A 26,556-nucleotide genomic window follows, 5' to 3' on the forward strand; every position below is an offset into this window, starting at 1 on the left:
AGGTGGGGCAGCACTGGACTCCTGCTCCTGGGTGTCCTTTCTTCAGGTGCCACTGGTGTCCCTCCCCTCAGGTGCCACCAGTTGGATTGGGGCAGACCAGGGTCCCTCTGCCAAGGAGCCAGGCTGGGGGAGCTGGGGGTGCTCCCCTGGAGAGGAGAAGGCTCCAGGGAGAGCTCAGAGCCCCTTGAAGGGCCTAAAGAGGCTCCAGGAGAGCTCAAAAGTGACTTGGGACAAGGGATGGAGGGACAGGACATGAGGGGATGGCTTCCCACTGCCAGAGGCAGGGTTAGATGGGATATTGGGAGGGAATCTTTCCCTGTGCGGGGGGGGGTGCCCTGGCACAGGGGGCCCAGAGAAGCTGTGGCTGCCCCTGGAAGTGTCCAAGGCCAGGTTGGACGGGGCTTGGAGCAACCTGGGAGAGTGGAAGATGCCCCTGCCCATGGCAGGGAGAGGAACTGGATGATTTTTAAGGTGCCTTCCCACCCAAACCCTTCTGTGATTCCCTGGTTCTGTGAAATCCCTCTGGGGAGCAATACTCGCTGCAGAGAGAAAAGCACTTGGGTTTTTTTTTTTCTCTCCCAGAAATAGCAGAATCATTTAAAAAAGACCAATTTCAAACTAATTAGAGGCAATTTCTTCATCTGCTGCCTTCTTGCATGAGGCACACATCCTGCAAGGGACACGTGGGAGCAGAGGGAATGTCACCCTGAGCAGAGCTGCCCCCTGCCAGGCTGCCAGCCCCGCGGAGCTGCCGGGAATGGCCGGGAATTGCTGACAGGCAGCCGAGCAAAGTGCTGATGTGAGCCCTCCTCCCCAGGCTCCCCATCCATCCCTGACAAGGAAAACGCTGCTTGCTGCAAGGCTTCGCTTTAAATGAGAAGTGAAGGTGAAGAATACAACAGGCAAAACAAAATGCTGAACAGTGCCCAACTGGCCTTTCAAGCTGCCACTGCCCTGTGGCTGGCCCGGGGGGTCCCAGGAGAATGTGCAAATTGGTGGAAATTTGCCAGCCAAGCAAATGACTTGGAAATCCCTGATGGAGAGGAGAGATTTGTGCATGGACCTGTATCCTTGTGCCCCAAATCTCTGATCAAGGAATAAGTTTGGATCTCTTCTAGGAAAGAAGGGTGAGGCCAAGAAAAGAGGAATTTTTTTTTTGTGGAAGGAGGTGCTCAGCTCTGCACTGCACAATTTCCACAGATCTGCTCCCACCGTGGGGAAAGGAATGACAAGAAGGGACCTGTGTGTCAAAGAAGCAAATATTTTATTGTGTAAAAACCAAGCAGACATTAAATAGAGCCCCGTATTGCCCATGTGCCTTGCAAGCCACTGGGATGTGCCCAGGTGTCCCCCACAGGCTGGAGCCATGGAAGCACAGATGGATCCATCAAATACCTGTGGAATTATAAGAACCTCGTCAAGATGAGCTGATTTTTGAGCAGTGCAGTGTGGGATTTGACACCTGGGCTGCAGCTCTGGGTTACAAAGGAGGGGTTTGGTGTCCCTCCAGCTCCCCTCAGAGCGGCTTTCCCAGGCCATGGCACATCCTCAGCATCTGCGGCAGCCGCTGGGTTTTAATTTAAGCACCAACTCCCAAGTTGAACAACTGCAGGAGAACAGGAAAGTCCTTGTCCAGCGGCTGGCCCTGAGCAAAGCTGCGGCACTGGCAAACGGGGCAGGAGCACGAGGAAACCACGCTCTGTCCAGGACCAAAAAAAAAGTTTGTAGAACCATCCCATGACTTTTGTGGATCCTTTTGCAGTCTCTGCTCACGTGAGGTGGTTCTGCCAGGAGCAGGGAAGCTGTGTGCCCAACGTGGCTCCTCGTCACTGCGGGTCGGGGCTTGATGGAAACGGATCCTGCAGAAAGTGGGACGTTGCATTATGCAAATTTGCTTCCTGGAAAGAAATGTTTTATTAACACGCGCTCCCTTCGTGTGTTGGCTTAGTCAATTTGGTCACAGCTTGACATCCAATAAGTTACTCTAAAGGCAATGGTTTTACAAAATGTTTTTCTAATCTATTTTAAACACTTAATTACAGTAGTGGCGCATTCATTAGGGACTCCGCTTTCAAACCTGGATTGCAGCAATAAATCCTAATTCTCCAAGTGTCACTTGCAATCCAGACATGGCATCCAAGTGGGTGCTGGAGGCTGTTGAGGACTGGGGGAAGGATGTCTGGGCCAGATGGGAGCCCCATCCTCCAGAGAGGGAACCCCCAGCATCCAACCTGAGCTGATTTCTAATCACCAAAAGAAACTTGGGCCCCTGAGCAGGGAGCGCTTGGGGGCTGTCTGCCAGGTGCTGGGATGGGAGCTGAGGGATGGTGGTTTTGGGAAATTCCGAGTTGGTTCTATGGAAGGCTCTGGGGCTGTCCCTGGCACCAGCAGTGTCCCCATGGCAGCTCTGAAGGTGCAAAGGCAAGGGGGGACCAATCCCAGTGCCACACACCCCGAGGCAGCTCTGGGATGCTCTGACACACCAGGACGAGCACGGAGACTCCTGCTATCCCAACTATCCTGTCCCCACACACTCCCCATCACCAGCACAGCCACCGAGGCTCAGGGCAGCACCCCAAACGTGCCCCCACAGCTCTGAGCCCATGCCACGGGCAGCCAGCACAGTTACCTTATTCTTTGCCCAGGTATTTCTTCATGATGCTGCTGACATCATCCTCCCTGCCCTCGGCCTCGGCTCGGCGGCTCATCCCGCTGCCCTGGCCGCCGGCCCTGCCGCTGGAGCCCTCCCCGGCGCCCCTCGGGGGCTGCGGCCGCCTCTTGATGCTGTCGGCGCTGCGGGAGGAGCGCTGGGATCCTGAGGATGAGGAGCAGTCGGAGAGCTCCCCGGGCTCTTCCCGAGGGGCTGGGCCGCACTTGGCCGTGCCCTTGGTCTCGGAGGGCTCCAGATCGGCCATGGCCTCGTCCTCGAAGCGGACGGTGAGGGGCCGCTGGCCGTCCCTCCTGTCCCTGCGGGCTCTGGCCAGGCTGCTGGCCGAGCGCGACTTGCGGATGGCCGGCAGGAAATCATCGAAGTCGACCTTGGTTCTCCTCTCGTAGTTGAGGGTGGGTATTCGCCAGCTGAAGGGGTCGCTGCCCTTCCCCTCGCCCAGCGCATCTCCGGGCAGGGAGCTCAGAAATCCCTCCGGCTCCTTCCCCAGCTCCACATCCTCCAGCGACGGCTCCAGGCAGCTCCTCCAGGAGCTCAGCCGCGCCACCTCCATCCCGGCAGCCGGGGAGCTCGGCCGGCGGCCGGAGCCGTCGAGGGCCGGCAGGAGGGAGTCGTAGGAGCCGAATTTCGACGCCTTCTTCAGCGCCGGGGAACGCGGGGGCTCGGGGGGCTCCGAGGCCATGCTGCGCAGGCTGGAGGAGCGGGTGAGGCTGGCACCCGCTGCCTCCCCGTCCCCTGCCTGGTCTCCCTCCAGGCTCCCCGGGGGCTCCTCGGCCGCAGGGGCAGCCCTGGAGCGCCGCAGGGCCGCGGCGCCGGTGGTGCGGTAGATGGGCAGCGGAGAGGCGATGCCCAGCCCCGGCAGCTCCCGCTCCGCTGCCCGCTGCCGCCGCAGCTCCTCCACGTACTCCGAGAGGGCGGCAGAGCTGGGCACCGGCCCCGAGGCCACCGAGACCCCCGAGAGCCTCCTCCTGCTGGGCACCGGCGGGGACAGCGCGCTGGGGATGCTCCCGTCCGCAGCCGGGGATGTGTCTCCTGCCCTGTCCACGGGCTTCTTTGGGCTTTCCAGCTCTTCTTCTGCCTGAGGTTTTCCATATTCCCGTCTTCTGGAGGCCAGCAGGGGACTCGCTGTCCTGCCCGGATCCGCAGCCTCGCCGGGCCGGGCGGAGCTCCGGGAGGAGAGAGGCCGGCTCAGAGCGGGGTCCTTGGTGTCCCTGCTCACCCTGAACAAGAGAAATCGGTGTTAGGTTAGACTGTGGGATTCCCAGTGACCGGGATGGCATCCAGCAAGGACGAGGCTGAGCAGTGAAAAGCTGGCATTGCCGTGGGATAAACTCACTGCTGCATCCAGCAGTTGGGCAATGCCCAAGGATTTTATCTTAAATAAGCCCAGGTCAGCCAGCCTGGATAATTCCTGGTGTAGAGCGTGCGGTGTGACCAGCTTCAGCTCTGCCAAGCCAGCACTTACCTCCAAATATCCTTCTTCTTGACAGATTACAGCAATATGTAGGATTTATTTTATTTCTGTCAAAGCCAAAGATTATTCACTAAAATTTTATGAAAGCAGCTCGCAGCGCACCCCCGACACATCTCAGTGTTATTGCTGGGCATGTTTCACCCAGGCTGCTGCTCCAACAGGAGCCCTGCAACCCCTGAAATAGGTGTTCCTGCACAGCAAGGGGGGATGGCCAGACAGGGCCACATCCCAAACAAGGGCTGGTGCAGGAACCACACGGGATCCACCCGTCACAGAGATGGGCACTGCTGTCACCAGTGGGCTTGGGGTCACTGGTGTCACCAAGCCCCTGATGGGACACTTTGTGATCCCCTCCAAGCACCTGCATTTGCTTTGTGGCAGTGTCCCCACTCCCAGGTACCCCATCACTGCTCAGCCAGGGAAACGAGGTCTGGCCTTGCTGGGATGGGAATTTGGGAAAGAAAAGAGGGGGGAAAGAGGGAACAGGGCAGAGCAAAAGGGCAGGACCCAAAAAACAAACGCATCTGTGGGAGGGAGCAGCGCTCCTAATGAAGCTTCCTGCCCCGGGAATGGCGCTGTTGCCATGGGAATGGGGTGGGAGAGGATAATCCCGGAATCTCGGACCAGACTCTGCTGACCCGTGAAATAATTTACATGCCGAGACGGGCTGAAGACAAACTCCAGAGCTGGGAAATGTGTGACTGCAGATGGGAAGGGGCAGTGGAGCAGCTCCAGCTTCCTGGCACCCGCTGGCACAGCCCAGCGCACAGAGATGCCCCCCTGAACTGGTACCCACCGCCTTTCCCTGCTCATTTAACTAGCCTAAATCACTTGATTATTCAACACAAAAGGAATTAACCAGAGATTTCATCTCCCTGAATCACTGCACCTTTCAGGGCCGTCCTGTGCTGACGCTGCTGAAGCACCACAGCTGATTAATAGTTTGAGACATTTCAATAATGCTGGATTTTAGGATCCTAAATTGCATCTTACTTAAATGGCTGGTGTAATCCTTTGGTGAGGTTTTGTACAGAAATTGCTCCATTCATTCTGCACGTTTCCAAATAATACTGTAACCTGTGTGCTGCATGAATGGCTTTCATAAATTAAACACCAGTATCAGGGTTTTTATTTGGGTTTTAAGGCTGAGATAAAAGTGAGTGGAGATGTGAGAACCACTAATGGGCTGTGAACAAGGACTGAACATGCTGTATTTATTGTCCTGTTCAACATGACTGACAGGTACTGCTTCTCTGAAAAGCTTCAGAGTCTGAAATGGAGTGAAAGCTGCAAAGGTGGGATTGTTCCAGCTTCCATGGCTAGCATGGGCCACACAGCCCCGGAGTCCAAGCAGGGACTTCACACTCACCATGCCCTGGTTTACAGCCAAAGGCCAAAACTGCCCCATCCATCCTTGTCTCTCCCAAAAGTTCTTATTTTCTGCACCCATTAAACTGCCAGAGGCAGTGTTAGACGGGATATTGGGAAGGAATTCTTCTCTGTGAGGGTGGTGAGGCCCTGGCACTCATTAAACTGCCAGAGGCAGCGTTAGATGGGATATTGGGAAGGAATTCTTCTCTGTGAGGGTGGTGAGGCCCTGGCACAGGGTGCCCAGAGAAGCTGTGGCTGCCCCTGGATCCCTAAAGTGTCCAAGGCCAGGATGGACAAAGCTCAGAGCAAGCTGGGGACAGTGGAAGGTGTCCCTGCCCATGGCAGGGGTGGGACTGGATGACTTTGAAGGTTCTTTCCCACCCCAACCATTCCATGATTTGGTTCTTTAAGCGTTCCCTTATGCCTACCAAAATCCCCTCCAAAATCATGGCTCACCTTCCTCATCCCCCTCACAAGGCAGGACACAAGAACCAGATGGTCACACCCCATCCTGCAGCATCCTCTGCTCATCCATAAATCCCCAGCTGATTCCCAGCATGAAATCCCAGGGCTCAGAATGACCCCAGGAAGTCACAGGCAGCCCCAAAAGAAGGTGATGCCACAGGAGGCAGGACCATGAGCCCCTCCAGCCCTGAGCAGAGCCCTGCTCCTCCAACATCCTCAGGGAAGATGATTTTCCCAGCAAAAGATGCCTGGGAGGCACCTGGAAGCCAACAGAGCTCTGCAATCTGCCATTCACACCAAACCAAATGACATACAACAATAATTAGTGAAGATTACATAGCAATTAGCATGATTACAATTATACCAGTTGAAATCATTTATACAATAAAATCCACACATGCTTTGCAACACATGACCAGGGCTGAAAGTGTGGCTGGGATGCTTTTCCTGGGAGCTGATAAATAAAGCCAAGACAGCTCCATTTCAGGGAGGGAAGAGACATTGGCCTCATTTCTGTCAGAAGAGGATTTTCTTGTCACACCATCATCTACACAAGAGCTCCCAGTTTCCCACGTAATGATTTGCTCCTGACACAATCGTGCTTAAAAATAAACGTGTCGGATCCCCAGCAGCCTCAGGACCAGGGCTCTTGGTTTTGTGAACCAAGGTGGGAGGGGAATTGCTGTCAGGGTGATCCTGGGGTGATGCCAGGGCTGTGGATGCCCCGGTCCTGTGGGATGCAGGACGGAGAGGCAGATCCTGGGCTGTGGATCCACTCCCTGACTGCACCTCTGGATAATCTCCCATCACAGCACAACCCTGACCTGCCTGGAAAGGGGCACAATAAATACATAAACTTTTTAATTGGCTTCTTAATAAAAAAAAAATCATATTTATCCTAACCCTGCGCTGTGTCATATTTATGGAGGCTTAGCTCTGCTGGCCAGCATTTTGTACAGGCATTTAAATAGCAGAGAATTAAAGGAAACGTTAATCAAAGTCTCCCTCCTGTAAGCACAGGGGTGATAAGAGCTCCTGGCTCTCCTCTGGCTCTTGGCAGCTGTTTGTTCAGCAAACACCCCAGATGTGGTGCTGAGCAGCCAACACGAGCAGGACTCGTTTTTCATTACTGGGAGCTTGTGTAAAACAAAGGAATCTTAATAAGGAAGAGCTCGTTTCCCTGATCTCATTTTTATTACCTCCAGTCTCGTCTCCTGTTTGTTTGCATTTCATCCCCTCCTCGCTCTATTTCCATCTTCGACGAGCTGCAGCCAAACTCAGCTCCCACACCAGCATTTGCAATTTGTCCCTTCACAAGCCCCAGCACAGAGGGTGATGCTCACACTGTGGCCAGGGCTCAGGACAAATTGCTTTTCACAAGGGCCACAGGCAGCCCAGCAAACCCCAAAATCCCAGACTCACTGAGGTTGGAAAGGAATCCAGGACCACAGAGTCCAAGCTGTGACCAATCCCCACTTTGTCACCAGCCCAGAGCACTGAGTGCCACCTTCCTTAGGGATGGGCACTCCAAACCTCCCTTGGCAGCTCCTTCCAAGGCCTGACCACCCTTTCCATGAGGAAATTCCTCCTGATGTCCAACCTGAAAGCCTGCATATCTTCCATAAATCCAAGGTGTTTAACTCAGAAATAAGATATTAGCCACAATGCCTGTTTTTCTGTCACTCGTTAATGACCAGAGTTGGGTCATTTGGACCAAAGCCTCCTTAGCAGCACTTAGGAAGGGCCTTATTTACTGTGCAGGGCACCAGTGAGCTCAGCCCACAGCTCTCAGGGCTCCCACTCACCACTGCTCCATGGGAGGTGTCCCTGCCCATGGCAGGGAGTTGGAATGAGATGATTTTTAAGGTCCTTTCCAAACCAAACCATTCCAGGACTCTGTGACCTCCCCACAGGTCTCTGCCTTGCCTGACTGCTCTTAAACTCTGCCTTGTACCTCCCCAGACTGCTCCAGCTCACCCAGGGTGTTTCCTGCTGGGGAGCTGCTCTTCAGAACATCAGTTCTGACAACTGTGATTCTCCTGTACAAGGCAGGTGGGGGCCGTGGGGATGGAGCTCTCCAGAATCAGAGCAGGGACATTAATACTAATGTCTGCAGTGAAACTGTGCTCCACAACCCTGGCAAACCCTGTCACCTTGGAGCATCTACACCTGCAGGGAGCTGTGCCCAGCATCAGCCTGGCACCTGCCCTGGTTATGGGGAGAAAAAGTGGAAAAGTAGTGAAGTGTGTCCTGAGACACCACCCCTGGGAGAGCAGCAGGGTGGGGAGGTCCTGAATCACAGGGGCTGCAAACAGGAGCCCTGGCAGCCCTGCCCACCCTGAGTTTGGATGCTTGGCACCTTTTCCACCTTCCCTGCAGGGGGATGATGCTCTGCGTCACCCTGAGTTTCAGCCCTGCCCACCCCGAGTTTGGATGCTTGGCACCTTTTCCACCTTCCCTGCAGGGGGATGATGCTCTGCTGCTCCCTGCCCCAGGGCTCCATCCCTGCTCCATCCCTGTCCTCACAAACCTCCAGGGGGATCTGACACCATCCTCCATCCTCACAGCTCCCTCCACAATGCAGCCCCAGACCTGATTTACAGAGCTTTTCCAAATTCAAGCCGTGTGATTGTTTCACACGTGAAACACAGATTTCTCTGTGACACAGAAATGGGGTTTTGCTCTGGACTGGGTGATCCCTCTGATGGGCACCAATTCAGGATGGGCACCAATTCAGGATGGGCACCTGGGCACCCACAGAGCAAAGCAGAGACGTTTGGGCTGTGCAGGTGCTTGGGCTCCCTCCAGCTCTCTCAGCCCGCAAGCATCACCACCAAAAATTAACATATTTGATATCAGAACAGTAGAAACGCATCACTTTCCCTCAGCAGCGAGCATATGGCATACAAATCCTCAAATAGGCTGCATTGCCTCTTTAAATTATCTCCAGAGAATACATCAAGGGATATTTTCCTGCTTGAAGCACGTTTTTGATGTAGTGACTTTCATCTGGTGTTTCACTGATCCTGGCGTGGCAGTGACTGCCTGCCTTGATTCGATGTTTTGACCTTAAACACCACGGGTCCCTCTGAGCTCCGTTCTGCACATCCCAGGAGAGCCCAGAGGGAGCCCCAACACCTCAGCACCCCCCAACACCCCCAGGGTGGGCTGGGGGTCCCTTACCTGAGGCTCTGGGTGCTGCGGCTGCCCACGGACGGTGCTGAAACGCTCCCGGCCACGCTGGCACTCACCAGGGACGTCCAGCCTGAGGAGGAGCTCGGCCAGGATCTCACACTCTCTGCAGGCTCCAGGCTGAGCACGGAGCCAACACTGGAGCAGGCATCCCTGAGGGGACAGGAGAGACCTGTCAGCCCTGCAGGTGTGGGCTGCAGGGGTCGTGGGTCACTCTGATGGTGGCACAGGGCACAGGGTGGGTGGCCTGTGACCAGCACAGGGAAAAGAAACCTTTCCAGGCAGCCTGGTCCTTGCACCATTGTTGCTGCCATTCATTATTTCCTCAAGCTTTTGCAAGTGCCCTGTAGGTCCTGGGCAGGAAAACCCTACAGTGCCAGGGGTGGAGCTGCAGTGACAGAGCTGCTGTCACCCTGGGCACCCCACAGGGCCCTGTGCCCCTGGGCAGGAAAACCCTGCAGTGCCTGGGGCTGGAGCTGCAGTGACAGAGCCAGTGTGACCCCAGGCACCCCACAGAGCCCTACACACCTCCCCAGGGCTGGTGCTGCAGTGACAGAGCTGCTGTCACCCTGGGCACCCCACAGGGCCCTGTGCACCCCTGGGCTCCCCCAGAGCCTGAGCTGCCCCAGCCCACCCAGCAAGAGCCCCCAGGCCACGTGTAGGGGATGAAATCTTTAGGATCTCAGTTTCCCTTCAAAGCCACAGATCCTCATCCCTCAAAGCACAGCCCAGAGGAGTGGAAGCATCCCTTGGGATAAGAGCCAGAGCTCCCAGGGCGTGGGAGTGGGTCGATGGGCATGGGGCACACAGCAGCACAGCTGGATGCCAGTGTGAGCAGCTGCAGCAGACACTGCAGGGCTCACGACCCCTCGGTGCAGCTGCTGGTGCTCCCTGGGCGGTGGCAGAAGCCCAGGCTCTGTCCTTTGGCAGCACCATCTCCTGGCACCACTCACGTGTCTCTCCTGGAGCACAGCGACTCCCGCGCCGTCCGCGCGCTGCAAGGACAGGGGGAGAGGGTCAGTGATGGCCCCGGGGGACCCCAAACCCACCACGAGGTGCAAAACTGCCCAGCCCAACTGCAGCACAGCCTGTGTGGCCAGGGCAGGGCTGGGCCAGGTGTCTTGGGCTGAAAGATGCAGCTGGGGGTGTGTAATGTGTATTTTATTGCCAGCTGATAGAGGTGGGGCGGTTATCTTCTGTTCATGGGGCAGTTTTCTGTAATTCCTATTCCCATATCTTTGCCTGAGAGCCCCTAAACTCCAAAATCATCGTAATTCGGAGGGGGGGGTTTACATTTTCCATTTCAAGGGAGGCTCCTGCCTTCCTTAGCAAACACCTGTCTTTTCAAACCAAGACACTGGGCAGCACTCCCAAAACAGCCACAGGAGTGGGGCTGAGACCCCTCCCTGCTCCCCGCACGGGTCAGGCCGGGCTGCAAAGGGACCCTGGGGCAAAAGGAGGGAGCAGAACGGGGAGTGATGCTCGGGGAGTGATGCCTGGGGCTGCTCCTGCCCGCAGCCGCTGCCGTTCCTGCCGGGAAGCATTTCTCACCTCCACTGATGCATCAACTGCACTGGAAATCACTCTTCTTTTGGGAAGCAGTGAGTGTCTAAGCTTCTGTCTCACCCTTCCCTGGTTTAATCACCACACAGAGCAAGAGCAAGTGGTGACAAGCACGCCTCAGCTTTATTTTTTCTTGTTTTTTCCTTTTAAACTCATTTCTCTGTTTTGTCCCCATTTGTCATGATGCCCCTTTAGCTGCGTGGCAGAGGGGAAAATTGAAGGGCTTTAGAACTAACACCTGAGAAATGCACTGGAATTCTCTCCTCATTTTTTTCCTAGTAAAACCCCCTACCCAATCACCCAGTTCCTCCAGCTCCTGGGGATGATCAAAGCAGGATTTCCACTCAATGAACCCAGCACTGGGGCACCACCAAACTGCTGCCAGGGACCTGCTGTACAAATGGGGCTATTCCCACCCTTTTTGCTCACTTTAAGCTGGGCCACCCAGGATGGTTTTCAAGGGTGACACTTTCCATGAAACCTTCCATTGACACAAAGCTTTCTGCTCACAGCAGCGCAAACACGTGAGGGTGACAACATGAACTTACCCTGGCATTTCCCAGCGCTGCCCCTTCCCCAGCAGAGAGCAGCTGAGCCCCCCAGCTCCCCCCAGCTCCCCCAGCCCCCGTTCCTCACCTGTCAGCATCGCTGTCGTCGCTGTCACGCAGCCCCTCCAGGGCCACCTGCAGGTCTGCGATGCGGCGGATGGAGGTGCCCAGGTCAGCCTGCAGCCCCTGCCTCACCTCTGCCAGCTCTGCCAGCTGCTGCTCCTGCACAGGGGACACCGGGTGAGGCTCTGCACCTGCCACAGCACCTGAACTGCGAGGGGGGTGGCTGCTGAACCATCCCACCCCCACCCCAGTGCTGCCTCTGGGGGCTGGTTAGCTGCAACGTGCCCTGTGGTGCCTGTGAACATAAACTGCATCTTCCAGGGCTAAAAGGGGCTCCAAGAGAGATGGAGAGGAATTTTGGATAAGGGCATGGAGTGACAGGACAGAGGGAATGATTGCCCACTGCCAGAGGTAGGGTTAGATGGGATATTGGGAAGAAATTCTTCCCTGAGAGAGTGGGGAGGCCCTGGCACAGGGTGCCCAGAGAAGCTGTGGCTGCCCCTGGATCCCTGGAAGTGTCCCAGACCAGGCTGGATGGGGCTTGGAGCAACCTGAGATAGTGGAAGGTGTCCCTGGCAGGGGAAGGACAGGATGAGCTTTGAGGTCCCTGCAACCCAAGCCATTCCAGGATTCACAATCCGACACAACCCCCACAGCTCCATGGACCAACATCGCCCACCCTGCACACCAAGGACACCAGCCTGCCCTGCATCCATGCTCATCACATTCCACACCCTTCCAGCTGGGAAGGAGCCCTTCCTGCTGCTCCCAGGCCATCACAGGGCACAGAGGAGGGAGCAGCAGATCCACGGTGATTGAAGCTGCCAGCTGTGAAATCGCCACAGCGGCGGTGACAAGGTGAGGGATGACTTGAGACAGGCCAGGGCACAGGAGCTGGCACACTGTCACAGTAAATAATGGAAGGCCTGGAATCACCAGGCACAGGGGCCCCGGGGGAAGAGCATCTCAGTTCATCAAAACATGGAAAGAAACAGCCCTGTTTGAGCGTCACAGCGGCTCCTGGGAACGCGCTGGCGTTGGGAAAAACCTCACTGCTCCTGGGAACTTTCCTGAAACTTGGTGTTTCCAAGCCCTCCACTTCCCTCCTGGCTCAGGGAGAAGGAGGAAAGGAGCTGTTTCATCAAGGGAAGTGTTTCATCAGGGACCTCAGGGGTTCAGAACAGGGCTCACAGTGAAACACCGGAGAGGAGGAAAGAGCCCCAAGCCCCAGGTGCCCACGTGCCTGGGTTCAGTGTTTGGGACTGCAGGAGCAGGGAGTGGAACTGCTGCCTGATAAAACAGCTGAGCCCTTCCACAGGCTGATAAGAGCCTCTATTGACTCATCTGCAGGCTATGGCACAAATTAAATATAGTTCAGTGGCTGCATTTAATTCCACTCCTCTGTTCTGCTGCTGTTAACAGGGATGGGCAGGGAGGCATGGAACAGCATCCCCCCACCAGCACCCCAAACCCCCTTCCTTTGGCCACAGACACAGAAATCCCCTGGGATGGCTGTGGGAGCAGCAAACAGAATGTCCTGGGGGCTGGGGGGTCACCCTGGCTGGGGGGGTCCCCCCTGAGCCCGCTACCTTCTGCATGACCCTGGGAATGCTGAGATCTTGGGCTCTCCCTGCCACCCCCAGGACATCCCTGGCACCCACAGCCTGTGGCACCCACGCTGGGGAAAGGGATCATCCCTGCTGAGCTGGGGCTCCCCCTGCCACCCCCAGGACATCCCTGGCACCCACAGCCTGTGGCACCCACGCTGGCGGCCTTGGGAGGGTGACCAGAAGTGACCCTGGGCACTGTGGGTGACCCTGGGGTCCCCTGCCCACAGGCCACCTGAGGGGAGATTGAATGTGAGCCAGGAAACAGAGCTGACACTGCTCGGCCCCATCCCAGCTGTCCCACATCTCAGCCACGGAGGCACCTCGTGTTTTTCTCCACACCCTGCAATTGTCTCAAGGAAAGGAATGATTTTGCCAAAATGATTCCGTTTCAGATGGCAAAATACTGCCTGCAGAACACGAATTGACAAGGCCCATCCCAGCACCAGGCCCCTGGCACCCAGGGAGCTGCTGGACACCTCTGACACACGTTGTTTCCATCTAAATGTAAATCCAAGAAGCTTTTCTCTTTTCACACAGTCCCTGGGCTGAGAATTGACACCCTCACACTGGGCAGAGCTGGCTTTTTTTTCCTCTGAGCAGAAAATGGAGAGAAATAAAGAGGAAAAATTCATATTATTGGGCAATCTGCACCATGGACCTGAGGGGCTAAAGCTGCTAAACCCATTTTGGCACCAGCACCTCTGGCTGCTTCCACCAAACCAGTCAGACACGCACAGCAGGACAAGCCTGCCCAGCTCAGAACCCCTGGCTGATGTATATTTTATCATCAGTAAATAAAATATACATTCTGCCTGGTTCTGAATACATTTCCACACCAGATTCTCCCATTCACACTGGGGGACAGATGCCCCAGAGCAAAGGACTGGCTCTGCTGGTGGGTCAGAAACCATGGTTTTAGAGGGCTGAGGTTGATCCCTGCTGACAGGGAGCCTGGATTAAAGGTTTCCCCAAGACAAGGGGACAGGAGCTCACTCAGTGATGCCTGGCACTCCTCAAACCCACAGGGAGCTGCTCTCAGCTGGATTCCTGGAGAGATTCTGCACATCCCTCATGGAAGGGGATTTCTAAACCTTCTTTTCCTTAAGAGGCTTTTATTCCCCCAACTAATTTTGTCTCAGAATTATCTGCAGAGAGGTTAAAAGGAGATAAACAAAACCAGCAGTGCAATGATCCCTGGGACTCCAAACGATTCCCAGGCCAGCACCACGTCCTTGTCACCACCTTGTATTTTTGTTTATTTCTGCTGTGACAACACCACGGTGCTCACTCCCATCCACCTCAAGTCAAGTGTAATCTAATTAATCCAACTTAGATCCCTTTTCTTCTAACAACTTAGCGTGCACCTGCGGAATTCATCCATCATTATTATTTTTAATTAAGCCGTTAACTCGCGGGGTTTTGGGAAAGTTTGAAGCGACAAAATTTGCTGGGTTGAAGGCTGGAGTGAGCACCGTGTAATTGGCGAGCGAGCAGCTGATGGATTCCTGAGGAATTTACTCTTTTAATGGCAAAGCAGAATCACAACAGCCCTAATTAGCAAATACGCAGGCGAGCTTTCACTCCTGGCTCCTCCATCAGCCGCTGTCACCTCTAAGGACCGGCTGCCTTTGATGATAATTGTCCTTACACTTCCTCCAAGGCACAGGGAAGAGCAGCAGGGAAGCCCCAGGAGCGGGCGGGGATGGGGACAGGAGCTGCGGGGACATCAGAGGGATGGCTGGGACCCTGCAGCGAGCGGAGCGTTTGCCTGGGTGGGAGCGCGGCGTTCCCGGCTGGAGGCACAAACAGCTCCCACCTCGCTGCTCGAGTTCACTGGAAGCGTCAAAAAAAAAAACAAAAAAAAACAAAAAACAAAAAAAAAACACCCCACAAAACCAACAACAAAAAACCCCCAAACAAACAAACAAACAAAAAAAACCAAAAAACACACCAACAACAACAAAAAACCAAACTAAAAACCCAAAAAAACCCCAAAAAACAAAACAAGTTTACCCAAAAAAACAATTAAAAACCCCAAAAGCCTCAAAAAACCCACCAAAAAATCATACCAAAAAACCTACAAAAAATTAAAAGCAAAAAAAAAAAATTGAGAAAAAACACACACCAAAAAAAAACCCAAGAAAACATTAAACCCCCCCCCCAAAAAAAAAACCACCACAAAAAACCCCAAAATTTACCCTAAAAAACAATTAAAAACCCCAAAAGCCTCAAAAAACCCATCCAAAAAAACCACACCAAAAAACCTACCAAAAAAAAGCCAAAAAAAAATTTAAAAAAACCACACACCAAAAAAACTCTCAAGAAATCATTAAAAACCAAAACAAACCACCCCAAAAACCACAAAAAAAACCCCCCCACACAAAAAAAAAAAAAAAACCAAAAAAAAAACCTTTGTAGTTTGCAAATGAGCAAAAACTCCTAATCCTGGAGTTCCAGCTTTGTTGTGTTACACAACGTGGCCATAGTGGGGCCAGGGCACAAAGATCTGCCAGCAAAAGAACCAGAGGAAAACAAAGGTTATTTGCACTATTTACACTGAGGCTCTCACAAAAATTAAAAAAAAAAAACAAAACCAACCTGTGAAGAATATCTTCACACCTGTACTTCAGCTTTCTGTAAAATTAGTTAATTATTGTGCTGATGAGTTTCACAGCCTCATTAAAGAAAGCTGATTTTAGGATAGCACCCAGCAGCCCCCCTGGTGTGCTTGGGGGAGGGCGCAGTGGAGCTGTGCTGGGTACAGAGGGACACGAGGGGACCCAGAGGGTCCCTGGATTGTGCCTGGGCCAGCCAGGGCTTCATCCCAGCTGGGTCAGCCCCTGTTTTTCCCTAGGCATTCCAAGAAGGCTCCTGGCTCTCCAGGAGAAGAGACCTGAGCACTCCTGGCCTCATTGCAGAGTTTTTATCCCAGTGTTTTCATCCAGATGCTTCAATTCCCCCATTAAATCTGAGCTGTGCAGGCAGCTCAGCCAGCAGCAGCTCAGCCAGCACCATCCTCCCCTAAGAGCAGCCTCAAGAGGGAAATCCCAGACACTGCCTCGTCCCAGAGACTCACTGTCCCACATTCCTGCTGCTCCCAACCCTTCTCCATCCTTCCCAGCCCATTCCATCCTTCCCAGCCCTGTTCCACTCTTCCCAGCCCTTCTCCACCCTTCCCAGCTCATGTTCCACCCTTCCCAGCCCCTGTTCCACCCTTCCAAGCCCTGTTCCACCCTTCCCAGCCCCTGTTCCATCCATCCCAGCCCCTGTTCCATCCAGCCCAGCCCGTTCCACCCTTCCCAGCCCATTCCACCCTTCCCAGCCCCTGTTCCATCCATCCCAGCCCTGTTCCATCCATCCCAGCCCATTCCACCCTTCCCAGACCATTCCACCCTTCCCAGCCCTGTTCATCCCTCTCAGCCCTGCAGCCTCACCAGGGGACACACGTAGGGGACAAGCACGAGTGTTTGTGCACACACAATGAACACAGGGAGCAGCCTTGGATTTAAGCTCCCCAAGCTGGAAATCCATCCCTCCCTCCTCACCATGGTCTGAGGACACCAGGGAGCTGGGGCTGGCCTGACAAGCTCTGGGTGTCAAAACAGCAGCTGAGAAATGAGGAGCTGCTGCAGGCTGGGATCCAGATTTTATTGGAAGAGGAGCTCCAGCTCCAGGGAGGAAACCCAGGATGTGCAGCCAGAGCAAAGAGAGTCCAGCAGGGCCAAGTCCTACCCCCATCATTACCAAACATGCTTGGAGAGTGTTCAAAACCCATCCTTCTCACAAAATTCATGAGGCAGAGCCATCTGCCTGGCAGCCAGCTCTCATCCCTGCTCCTCACTGGGTATTCCCTGCTGGATGGCACAAGGCTGCCTCCCAACTGCCCCAAACTGTGTGGGAAAAGAAGGAGGGATGGAATGGAGACACCCTAAGCCTGGCTGGGGATGGTGGCATGGCATTTTCCACTGATAAATATGAGGTGTGAGAACAAAACACCTCCTATTCTGTATATTGTATATATATGCCATATATATCTACATATACAGGCAGCAGCTCTGAAACAAGACAGGATTTTTAACCCAGTCTCTGCCAGGAATTTGTCCCTTCAACACCCCCCCTTTAAACCTTGACAGTGTGTGGTAAGTCCACAACCTCACCAGCGTGTATTTAAATAAGTTTTTTAAAAAATTGTTAGGAGCAGAGCATGACTTAAGTAATGTCAAGTGAATAATTCAGGCTGGATTTATAATTGATGGGGGATTTAGCAGGAGCAGAGCCATAAGTGGCTTTCTATTAACTATTGATGCTCCCCACCAGGCTCCCGACAAGCTGGGCTGGGCTCCTTGATCACAGCTCTGCGCCATGTTTAATTCAACTGCTCTTCAGAGGACACGGTCTGGGGGATGCCTCTGCTCCCAGGAATGCCACAGCAGCCCCTGGAGCCAGATCCCACAGAGCAATCACCATGGGAATGCTGGGATGGGGAGCTGTGTCTGGGGGAGCCCCCTGCTCCTCTCTCCTGCAGATGCCAGATGACCCCAAATATCTGAGCATCTGGATAAACCCAGAGCCCTCAGTCCTGCCTTAAAAGTTCAGCTGTTTTTCAGCTGTTTGTGTCTTATTTGAGGGAGGTGCCTCTAAAATCCCTTTCAGACCTCTTTGCACACTCTATTTGGGAGAACACAAGGGAGCAAAGAAGCTCCTGTAGCTTCCTTCACTCATCGCTCACATCCCCACATGAAACATTCAGAAAGCTGCTAAAAATACAGGCACAACCCCAAAAATACAGCAAGAAGAACCCACCCCCATCCCAACAGCCAGAGAATCCACGTTCCAAGCACTGCCCTTCCAGCAGAGCTGCAACAAACACCCAATATCACATCACCCACAGCCACAGCTCCCCAGTGCCACGGGGATCAGGGAGCCCAGAATGCCCGTGGCACCTCAGCAGAGCCTCTCACCCTCCATCTCACGGCTCTGCAGAGCATCAGAGGCTGAGATCCGACCTCATTCCATGCCCAGGGGAGGATGCCCTGGCAGCTGGAGCAGGCAGAGCAAGGACTAAGCCTGACCTGGTGCAGGATTGGGAATCACTCACACCATTCCCCTCGGGAAGGCTGGCAGCCTCGGGGCAGAGTAAATCCCGAAATCTCCTTGATTGCTAACTAAAAGATTATTGATAAAATAACTGCTCCTAATTCAGCCCTGCTGCCAGCAGAAGTGCAATATCTTTCAATTACCACTCGGGAGCGAGGCTTTCCCTTGGATTACTGGAAGAAACGACATGAAAAGAGACTCTGGAAAGAGCTGGAAAGTGAAGGTGAATCTATTTTTGCTGCTCTCCAAAGCCAGCTGGGGCTCTGCTCACTCGGAGCGGGTTTAGCTGTGGTTGGCACTGTCTGAGCTGCAGCCACAGCAGGGTTTGGCAAAGCCTGGAGCTCCAGGAGGAGCTGGTGCTTGGGCTGAGCCTGGCACACCCAGCCCTGGCACACCCAGCCTTGTGACCAGCACCCAGGGGCTGCTGCAGGGCCACAGCATTCCCCACCCACCCTGGTTCTGCCTGACATGAGGAGAACCAGCATGAGGAGCTGCAGGAATGACCTAACTTGGAATCATAGATTCATCCAGGATGGAAATACCTCCAAGATCATCCACTCCAACGGCTACCCCAGCACTGCCAAGTCCAGCACTAAACCATGTCCCCAAGTGCCACATCCACACGTGAACTGCATTTCTATGACAGCAGGCAAAGCCACCTCCTTCCCACAAAAAAAAACCATGGAGCAGAGTGACCAGACCAGCCATGGAGAAAGTGAACATGAGGGTCCTCAAGGACAGCTTTGGTTCAATGGTTTGGGGCTGCAGAGAGCTGCAAAGCAATTCCCTGCCCCTCTCAGAGGAGCAGCCCAGGACCAACTCCATCCCCAGAGCACACAAAGGACCACACAAAAATGACTTTTCTGAGCCCTCAGACCATCCCAGGGGTTATGAGAGGTCACCTCCAGCTGCAGCAAACCCCTGTGGCCATGGGAGCATGCAAACCCCAGCAGGAGCAGCTCCTCACCAGCTCCATGCGCCGGCGGCTGGACTCCAGCTCCCTCTGCACCAGCTCGTCCATGTCAGCCTTCATCTCCTCCATCCTCCTCTGGTAGTACCTGGTGTTCTCCCTCTCCCGTGCCTCCGACTCGGCCGCCTTCTCCAGCTCCTCTCCCATCTGGATGATGCTGTCCCGCAGGCGCAGCACCAGCACCTGGGGGGTGAGGGCAAGCTGAGCTGCTGGGAAGCTCCCTGTGAGCACCAAGCCACTGCTGGCTGTCACAAACCCCCAGAAACCAGGAACAGAGAGAGCAGCAGTGCCACCAACCACCAGGACTGCCCCAGCCGCCAGCCGTCCCTCCCAGCCCTTCCCCGGCGCTGCTGTCCCCACAGGCGAGGCGGTGGCACTGCCAGGCCTGCCTGGCACCAGCCCAGCTGAGCAGGGGGTACCTCGAAGCGCTTCATCTGCACGGCCTGGAAGTCCAGCTGGCTCTCCAGGTCCCGGATCCGAGCTTCCTGGCGGCTGACGATGGCGCGCTCGGCCGGGCACTGCTCCAGCTGGGCCGCCCTGGCCTGAGCTGCCTGCAGCTGGGAGAGCAGGGGCTGTGTCAGCATCCCCCGGCCCTCTGCTGAGCCCCCCTGCTGAACCCCTCTGCTTGACAGAGAAAGATTTTAAAACCATAGAAAATTCGGGGGGTTAGAAAGAAAGCAAGGCTTAGTAGGCCCTGGGGAAATGTTGAAAGTAGGCCCTGGGAAACATTAGGCCTTGTGTTTGCCAGATCATGTGAAACTGCACCTGTGTAACCAGTATATGATAAATGAGATAATTGTTAGATGTGATGATTGTTTAGATATAATTATTGTTTAATCGTAAGAAGAATCATGAGAAACTATGTTCAAGGGTTTGAGGGAGGATCACAAGAAACCTATGCTTGGATGAAACCAATATATACAATAGAACAATGTACATTTAATAATTAATATGTAAGTTACATAACGAACATAAAAACATGTTCATCCTGAACCCATGGCGGAGTCAGATTTGGGTCTGTACCCCTGACACCCAGAGCTCTTTAATAAAAGCACCTGAATTTAATCATTCAGTGATTATGTGTCCCTGAACGCTAACATGCTGACCCCCTTTCCTGATCCTCCCTGCTGATCCCCTTTCCAGACCCCCTTTCCTGACCCCCTTTCCAGATCCCCTCTCCAGTCCCTGACATGCACTGGGGTCTCTCCTGGCCCCTGAGGTGATGTGTCCAAGCCTTGCCCTCCCTTCCCAGAGAATTCCCTGCTGTTGAAGGCACACGGAGCAGGTGTGACACCGATGTGTGGCTCTGAATGGAGAACCTGCTGGCCAGGGACACGTGTCTGGGGCTCCTTTGCTTTTCTCTCCTCACAGACTCTTTGAGGACAGCAGGAGTAAAAATTCACAGTCTTTGTGGAAAGCTGCCTGGGCCAAGCTGTTTCCTCAGTTCTTACACCGAGATCTCCAAAGGAAACTGCCCTTTTAGTGATCCCGGGTTCAGATTTTGGATTTGACCTAAAACTGCAGGAATTTGCCTCCTTTTATCCAGCCTATCTCCAAAGCACCACCCCCTCCGCCTCGGAGGAGCGAGTCCTGCTTCTGATTCCTGGGCAGCTTAGCCACGCTCCAGTAAAGCACTTCACTTAATGGGATTACTCATGTGTTTAAAATTAAATCCCTCACTCCAGGAGGGTTGGCACAGCCACTGAGGCCAGGGGGTGCAGCCCCTGCTGGTGCCCACCCCGGGGCAGCCCTGGGGTCAGCCCATCCCAGCCAGGGCAGTTCAGCAGGGGAGGAGGGAGAAGCCAGGCTGTGAATACCAAAAACTCTGCCAGGAAAAGATTTCTCCAGCCTAAAGAGATCCCACTCCTCAGCAGGGGTGCCACAGGCTGGGCAGGAATTAGCTTCCCCTGCAGGAATTACCTTCTCCTGCAGGCTCTGCTTTTCTTTCTTCACATCCTCCACCTGCGTCTGCAGCTCCCGGATCTGAGCGATGTCTGTGGCCGACTGCAGAAACAGAACATTTGGAGTGGGAGCAGTGGGATCAGAGCAGGGGGCTGGTTCCTGCCTGAACCTCCTGCCACTGGGACAGTGAGCTGCTCCTGGACTGCCCTGATGGAGCTTCATCCTCCCAACTCACTGCAGCTTCCCTAATTTTTGAAACAAGTATTTGTGGATCAGGACAGATTGTCCTGGCTCCAGACACAGGATTCTGGATCCCTCCCACCTCTGCAAAGGGCATCAGACTGTGAATTGTCAGCCTGGCCAGCCTGCTGTCTCCCATGGGAGTTTTGGGGTCCCTCAGCTCCCAGGATAATCCTTTGGGAGAGCCTGACATAGTTTGGATATGGCACTGAAAGCCCCAAGGCTGGCTGGCAGCATTTTTTAACCTCTGCATGAGAAAATGGTGAAAGGAAGAATAAAAACAACCCAGAGGGGCAGCTGTAGGATTCCCCAAGTGTTGAAACTAAAGCAGGTGAGAGGATCTGGTGCTGTGAGCCTTCCCTTCCTCATCACAGCATCTCTGTCCTGGGTTCCTCACCCCTCTGTGCAGCCCCAGGGGCCACCACCTGCTCTGTGCCAGCCTGCAGGGCTTTCTGAGAGCCGTTGCAGGGCTGGAGACACTGCCCCAGCTCCTACCTGGGCGATCAGAGCCTTGTGCTTTTCCATGAGCTCATTCAGGTCTTCCTGGTCCTCATCGATGCGTTTCAGCAGGTCTGCTCTCTCGTGCTGCAGCTGGAACAGCTGCTCGTCCACCTGCAGGAGGATCCACAGCACCTGGTTCATGGATCCCACAGGGAAGCCACCAAATCCCCTCTGGCATGGGCTGCCAACAGCCTCCAGCCCATCAGAGAGGCAGAGCAGGACCATGGGATGCTGCTGCCCTGCAGGAATTTTGTCCACCCATTAACCCCCCCGAGGGCTGTTGTTTCCAAACTGAACAGGTTAAGATTTAGTGAGGAATAACCTTGGAGACTCAGTAAATACGCTGGGATATTTTGTAAAAATCCTCACCCGTGTATTTAACACTGCGAGGTGATTTATTAACCACTCTGGTAGCGGCTGATTTAGCCAAGCAGCTGCTGATTGCTGCCAAACCCCCCGAGGTGGGGCTGTGCCCTCCCACCTGCCCTGCCCTGGGACAGCTCCAGGAACCCACCAGGGTCTTGCTTCTGCTGAGGGTCTCCAGCTCCGTGTGCAGGTTCTCCAGCTCCTGGGCGGCTGCCTGCTGGCATCTCTGGGCCTCTGCACACTTGGCTTCACTCTCTTCCAACTGGGAAAAGTTGCAGGGGATCATCATTAAAGGAGCAGAACCCACATGCTGATGGGGCTGTCCCCGTGCCACACAGCCACGTTTATTCCCGCTTCCACAGAGCATTTTTTCTCTGCTAAAGAACCCAGAATCTCCACGTTTTAAACCCATTCTCCTGGTTTACAGGGCAGGCAAAGCTTCCTTGGCACCTCCCAGCACAGATCCCAACACCACTGACTGTCCTGGTGAGTCCAGCAGCCTCGGTGGCACATCCTCCCTCTTCCTCGGCGAGGTGGAGCTGGGATCATTAATTTGCAAAATTATGTGAATTACATGTAAGTCCTGATTAGAGCAATTCATGATTCGGGGGTTTGCAAATGGGCTTTTCACGTGGCGTAAATTGCATTTGCAAATACACGTGGAAGATCCCATTTATAAACGCTAATTTGCTCTCGGGTTTTACAGCTCAGCCATTAAGATCACAACGCTCTTCAATGGGCTGCAAACATCTGGAAGCTGCAGCGTCATCCCGAAAACTCCCCCCTTGCCTGGGCGGAGGAGTTGTCGTAGGCTGTACCTGAACATCCAGTTCCTTCCCCTGCTCGTTGGGGTTTCTTTCTTTTCTCTACGAAAGAGAAAAATAAACCCCTCTGCTCACTGCTCATTTCCTGTGCCTGGTCCTGGTTTCCCTGTGGAGTTCCAGGGAGCAACGGGAAAAGCTGCACACCATGGCAAGAGTTTGAGAATTTATTTTTTTTACTTTTTAATCTCTTTTTCTCAAAAAAAAATAATTTAAAAGGTGAGGGGAATCATGGAATACTATCACTAGAGCTTCCCTCCACTGTTTGGGGAGATTGAGACCTCTCACTAGAAAAGGAAGAACTTTCTTCCATCAGCTGTAAAAAAGTCTCTGTGCTTTGCTGGGATGAGCTGAAGATGCCACTCAGATCAGCTCCTGGTTTTATGGCCTTTCCCACCTGTCCAGCTGCTCTAGAAACAGCTGCATCCACAATCATGGACTGGCCTCTTCCCTGCCACAATTCCCACCAAATCCCTGATAGTTCCATCAGGGAGAAAAGCATCTCCAGGACCCCTCATTAAACATCAGCTTCCAATTCACTTCGTGTAATGGAATTTTCCCACTTGGGAAGAATAAATTGAAATTCCCCCCAAAAATGCATAATGTATGAACTGTGGAACAACATTAGTTTGCTGTGAACACCATCTGTTAAATACCTGCATAAAATGGATGCCTCAGCCTTATTAAGAAACAATGCTGCACTTCCAGCCATATGGATTTTGATTAACGGAAATGTAACATTTTAGCAAAGTTTTTCTTCTCGTGCAGGTCCGTGGGCTGCTGGTAGGATGCATTGGCTTTTGAGAAAGTCGTCATGAATGCCATTAGAAATTGTTTCAGCTTAAAGGACAGAATAATCATGTGGCATTTTAAACACAGGCAGAGTCTCAGTGTTGGTGGCACAGCAAAAGCTCCGCATCCCCAAAATCCAGGCTGTTTGCTCTTCTCCAAACTCAAGGGAGCTGAGCGCAGCCATGGAACCACAGGGACAGAGAGTGACCTCCTGCCTTGCTGTGGGGACTGGGTGTGCAGGGAGCAAGAATCCCAGAATCCCAGAGTCATAAACGTTGGAAAAGCCCTCCAAGATCATCAAGTCCAGCCTGTGCCTGATCCCCACCTTGTCACCAGCCCAGAGGACTGGGTGCCATGTCCAGGAATTCCTTGGACACCTCCAGGGATGGGGACTCCAAACCTCCCTGGGCAGCCCTTTCCAGTCCCTGATCACCCTTTCCATGAGGAAATTCCTCCTGGTGTCCAACCTCACCCTCCCCTGGCACAGTTTGATGCAGTTTCCTCTCCTCCTGTCCCTGTTCCCTGGGAGCAGAGCCTGACCCTCTCCAGGCTGTCCCCACCTGTCAGGAGTTGTGCAGAGCCACAAGGTCCCCCCCCTGAGCCTCTTTTTCCCCAGGCTGAGCCCCCCCAGATGCCCAGACTGCTCTCTCCACGACTTTACTCTCTGGAGTAAAGATTAACTTCCCCAGCTCTGCTCCCCAGGCGAGCTGGGCATTATTCCCCAGAGGGATGGGGCTGGACACGGCGGGATGGCCACGGGATGGGCAGAGGAAACACCTCAGCATCCACGCAGCCCCCTCAGATCATGGAAGGGACCTGAGGGCAGGGCCCTGCCACATTTCCCTCCCACCAGGGACTGGGAAAAAACAGGGGCAGTGCAACCTCTCCAGCCCCAAAGTGGGATTTGGGAAACACCGAGGGATTCATGAAGCACAGCACTACAGCACTGGGTCAATAATACTTAAAAGCACAAGAGTGCAAAAAATGGCCATTCCCACTGTGGCCTGTCCCAGCCATGGCCATCTCCTGCCCTGGACATCCAGGTAAGGGCATGGATACCCTTCTAGCTCCATCAGGCCCAGCTCACCTTCCCCTTCTCCCCCAGCACAGGTGGGAACAGCTGCTGCTCACAGCTGTTATTTATGCACAACTACCCACCCAATTATATTTGGGTGTTGCTGGAGTTGCTCGTGCCTCCAGATTCGTTCGTTTCCAGGGGAAATGTGCAGAACAGATTAATTTCTCAGTGGTTTCAGAGGACCAGCAGCTTTAGCTGAGCCCCTGCTTGGCACTTGGGAATACACGGCCCACCAGGGGATGGAGAGCCCCGTGGTGCCCCTATCCCACGGCAGGGCACCCCACAGGACTCAGAGCTCACCCTGGGGTGGGGGATGTCCCCAGTGTGGTGGCACAGAGCCGCTCCCCAGGTCACCCAACACCGCTGAGCTCAAACCACGGCAAATCCCCCCATCCCTCTCTGCCGCTCGCAGCATCCCTATGGCAACGCCGCCCCAGCCCGGCCGTAGGAGACGCACAGAAACGCGCCAAACAGAAGGTAATTAACAGCAAAAAAAGGGAAAAAACACTTCACCAGCGTTGCCTTAATTACAGGGAAGCGCTCCTTTTCCGAGGAGACTCCCGCTGCGTGCCAGCGCTCAGTCAAACCGGGGCGGCCGGGAATGGTCCCCGCCGCCCGCAGCCCCTCCGTACCTGTTGGCGGAGGTGCTCCAGCTCCTGGCCGCCGCCTCCGGGCTCGCCTGGGGCCGCCAGCAGCAGCTGAACATCGGCCAGCAGCGCCCGCGTCCTCCGCAGGTCCCGCCGCAGCCGCTTCTCCACGTCGAAGTCGCGGTGGCCGATCTGGGCAGGGGACAGGGGGTGCCTGAGCCCTTCTGCCCCATCCCAAAGCGTTCCCCACTCAATTTAGGGATGTTTTGGTTAACTGCACCGAAGCACTGAGTGCCACGGCCAGTTCTGTATTTTTCCCCACAAAAGAGCTGCTCCTCTGGAAATATTTGCCCAGCCCTGCTCTCCACGAGTCACATCCCCCCAGTGGTCACCCCTGTGGCCAGAGGGACAGCCTGGCCACACAGCCACGAGGAGTACCTTAAAAAACCCCCAGAGAGACGGAGAGAGCAACCATGGTTACAGGGATAAAGGAATTAGCCACCAAATAAACAGGGACATGGTTTCAGTGCTCGATTTCAGCATAACTGAGGTATAAGAGCATTTTCCATTTAGGTTGTTTTCCATGGCTCTCCTTTCAAACCCCTTCCTTCTCCTTTTTCTGTTCACTGGCTAAAATCTGCTGTGTGGATTTGACCTTGTAGCCTGGTTTAGAGCTGGCTGGAATTTGCTGGAACAAGAAATCATTGGCATCTCCATTTCCTTAATTAGTTTTCTGGGTTGGCTGTTTTCTTCCCATTTTTTAATGAACTGTCCTCTCCAAACCAGAGGGTGTTTGCAGCACCACCACTGCTGTTCCCCTGCCATCCCTCCAGCTGGATCCTGGACACTGCTCACATCATTTTTCTCTTGCTCAGGGTCTGTCCACGACCACAGGGGATAAATTTGGTGCCATGGCCGGAACCAGCTGCCCCCTCCCACCACTGCAACCCAGGATTTTTAAGTGACAAAGGCAGGATTTGATTTAATAGCTGCTGCCAAACTGTGGTTGTGTCTCACAGCAATTCCAGCTGCGTGGCCCCATCTCCCCTTTCCTCACACCAGGACTGTCCTTGGGGGGCTGGGGGCTGCCAGGGCAACACCTGGGGGCTGTCCTGGAGGGAGAGGAAGCCTTTCCTCCTGAGTCCCCCCAGCTCCTGCTGCCTGCTCATCCATCTCAGCTCCCCTCCCACGAACAAGCAGGATGTGTTGGACTGTTGTAATAATCCCCTGCTTTGATACAGCATTATT

General features: G+C 54.2%; 1 protein-coding gene across 4 annotated transcripts in view; it reads right to left on the reverse strand.

The window, feature by feature from the left end:
- Window positions 1–1,241: 1,241 nt before the first annotated feature.
- The window catches only part of MYO18B (myosin XVIIIB), a 57,921-nt gene continuing 32,606 nt past the window's right edge, over window positions 1,242–26,556 (reverse strand). For 3 of the 4 annotated variants that reach the window (XM_039724384.1, XM_039724385.1, XM_039724382.1), the window contains 11 exons: window positions 25,354–25,500; window positions 22,179–22,292; window positions 21,659–21,775; window positions 20,942–21,025; window positions 19,441–19,578; window positions 19,019–19,204; window positions 11,370–11,503; window positions 10,124–10,165; window positions 9,162–9,323; window positions 2,630–3,888; window positions 1,242–1,859 (listed from right to left, as the gene is read on the reverse strand). In XM_039724384.1, the coding sequence (XP_039580318.1) occupies window positions 2,631–3,888; window positions 9,162–9,323; window positions 10,124–10,165; window positions 11,370–11,503; window positions 19,019–19,204; window positions 19,441–19,578; window positions 20,942–21,025; window positions 21,659–21,775; window positions 22,179–22,292; window positions 25,354–25,500 (2,382 nt within the window). In that variant the 3' untranslated portion in view covers window positions 1,242–1,859; window position 2,630. Of the gene's footprint in view, window positions 1,899–2,629; window positions 3,889–9,161; window positions 9,324–10,123; window positions 10,166–11,369; window positions 11,504–19,018; window positions 19,205–19,440; window positions 19,579–20,941; window positions 21,026–21,658; window positions 21,776–22,178; window positions 22,293–25,353; window positions 25,501–26,556 lie in introns of all 4 variants that reach the window. The other variant, XM_039724383.1, reaches the window with a different exon arrangement.

The sequence above is a fragment of the Passer montanus genome, unplaced genomic scaffold (genome assembly GCF_014805655.1).
Source record: "Passer montanus isolate IOZ18808 unplaced genomic scaffold, ASM1480565v1 scaffold53, whole genome shotgun sequence".
Lineage (NCBI taxonomy): Eukaryota > Metazoa > Chordata > Aves > Passeriformes > Passeridae > Passer > Passer montanus.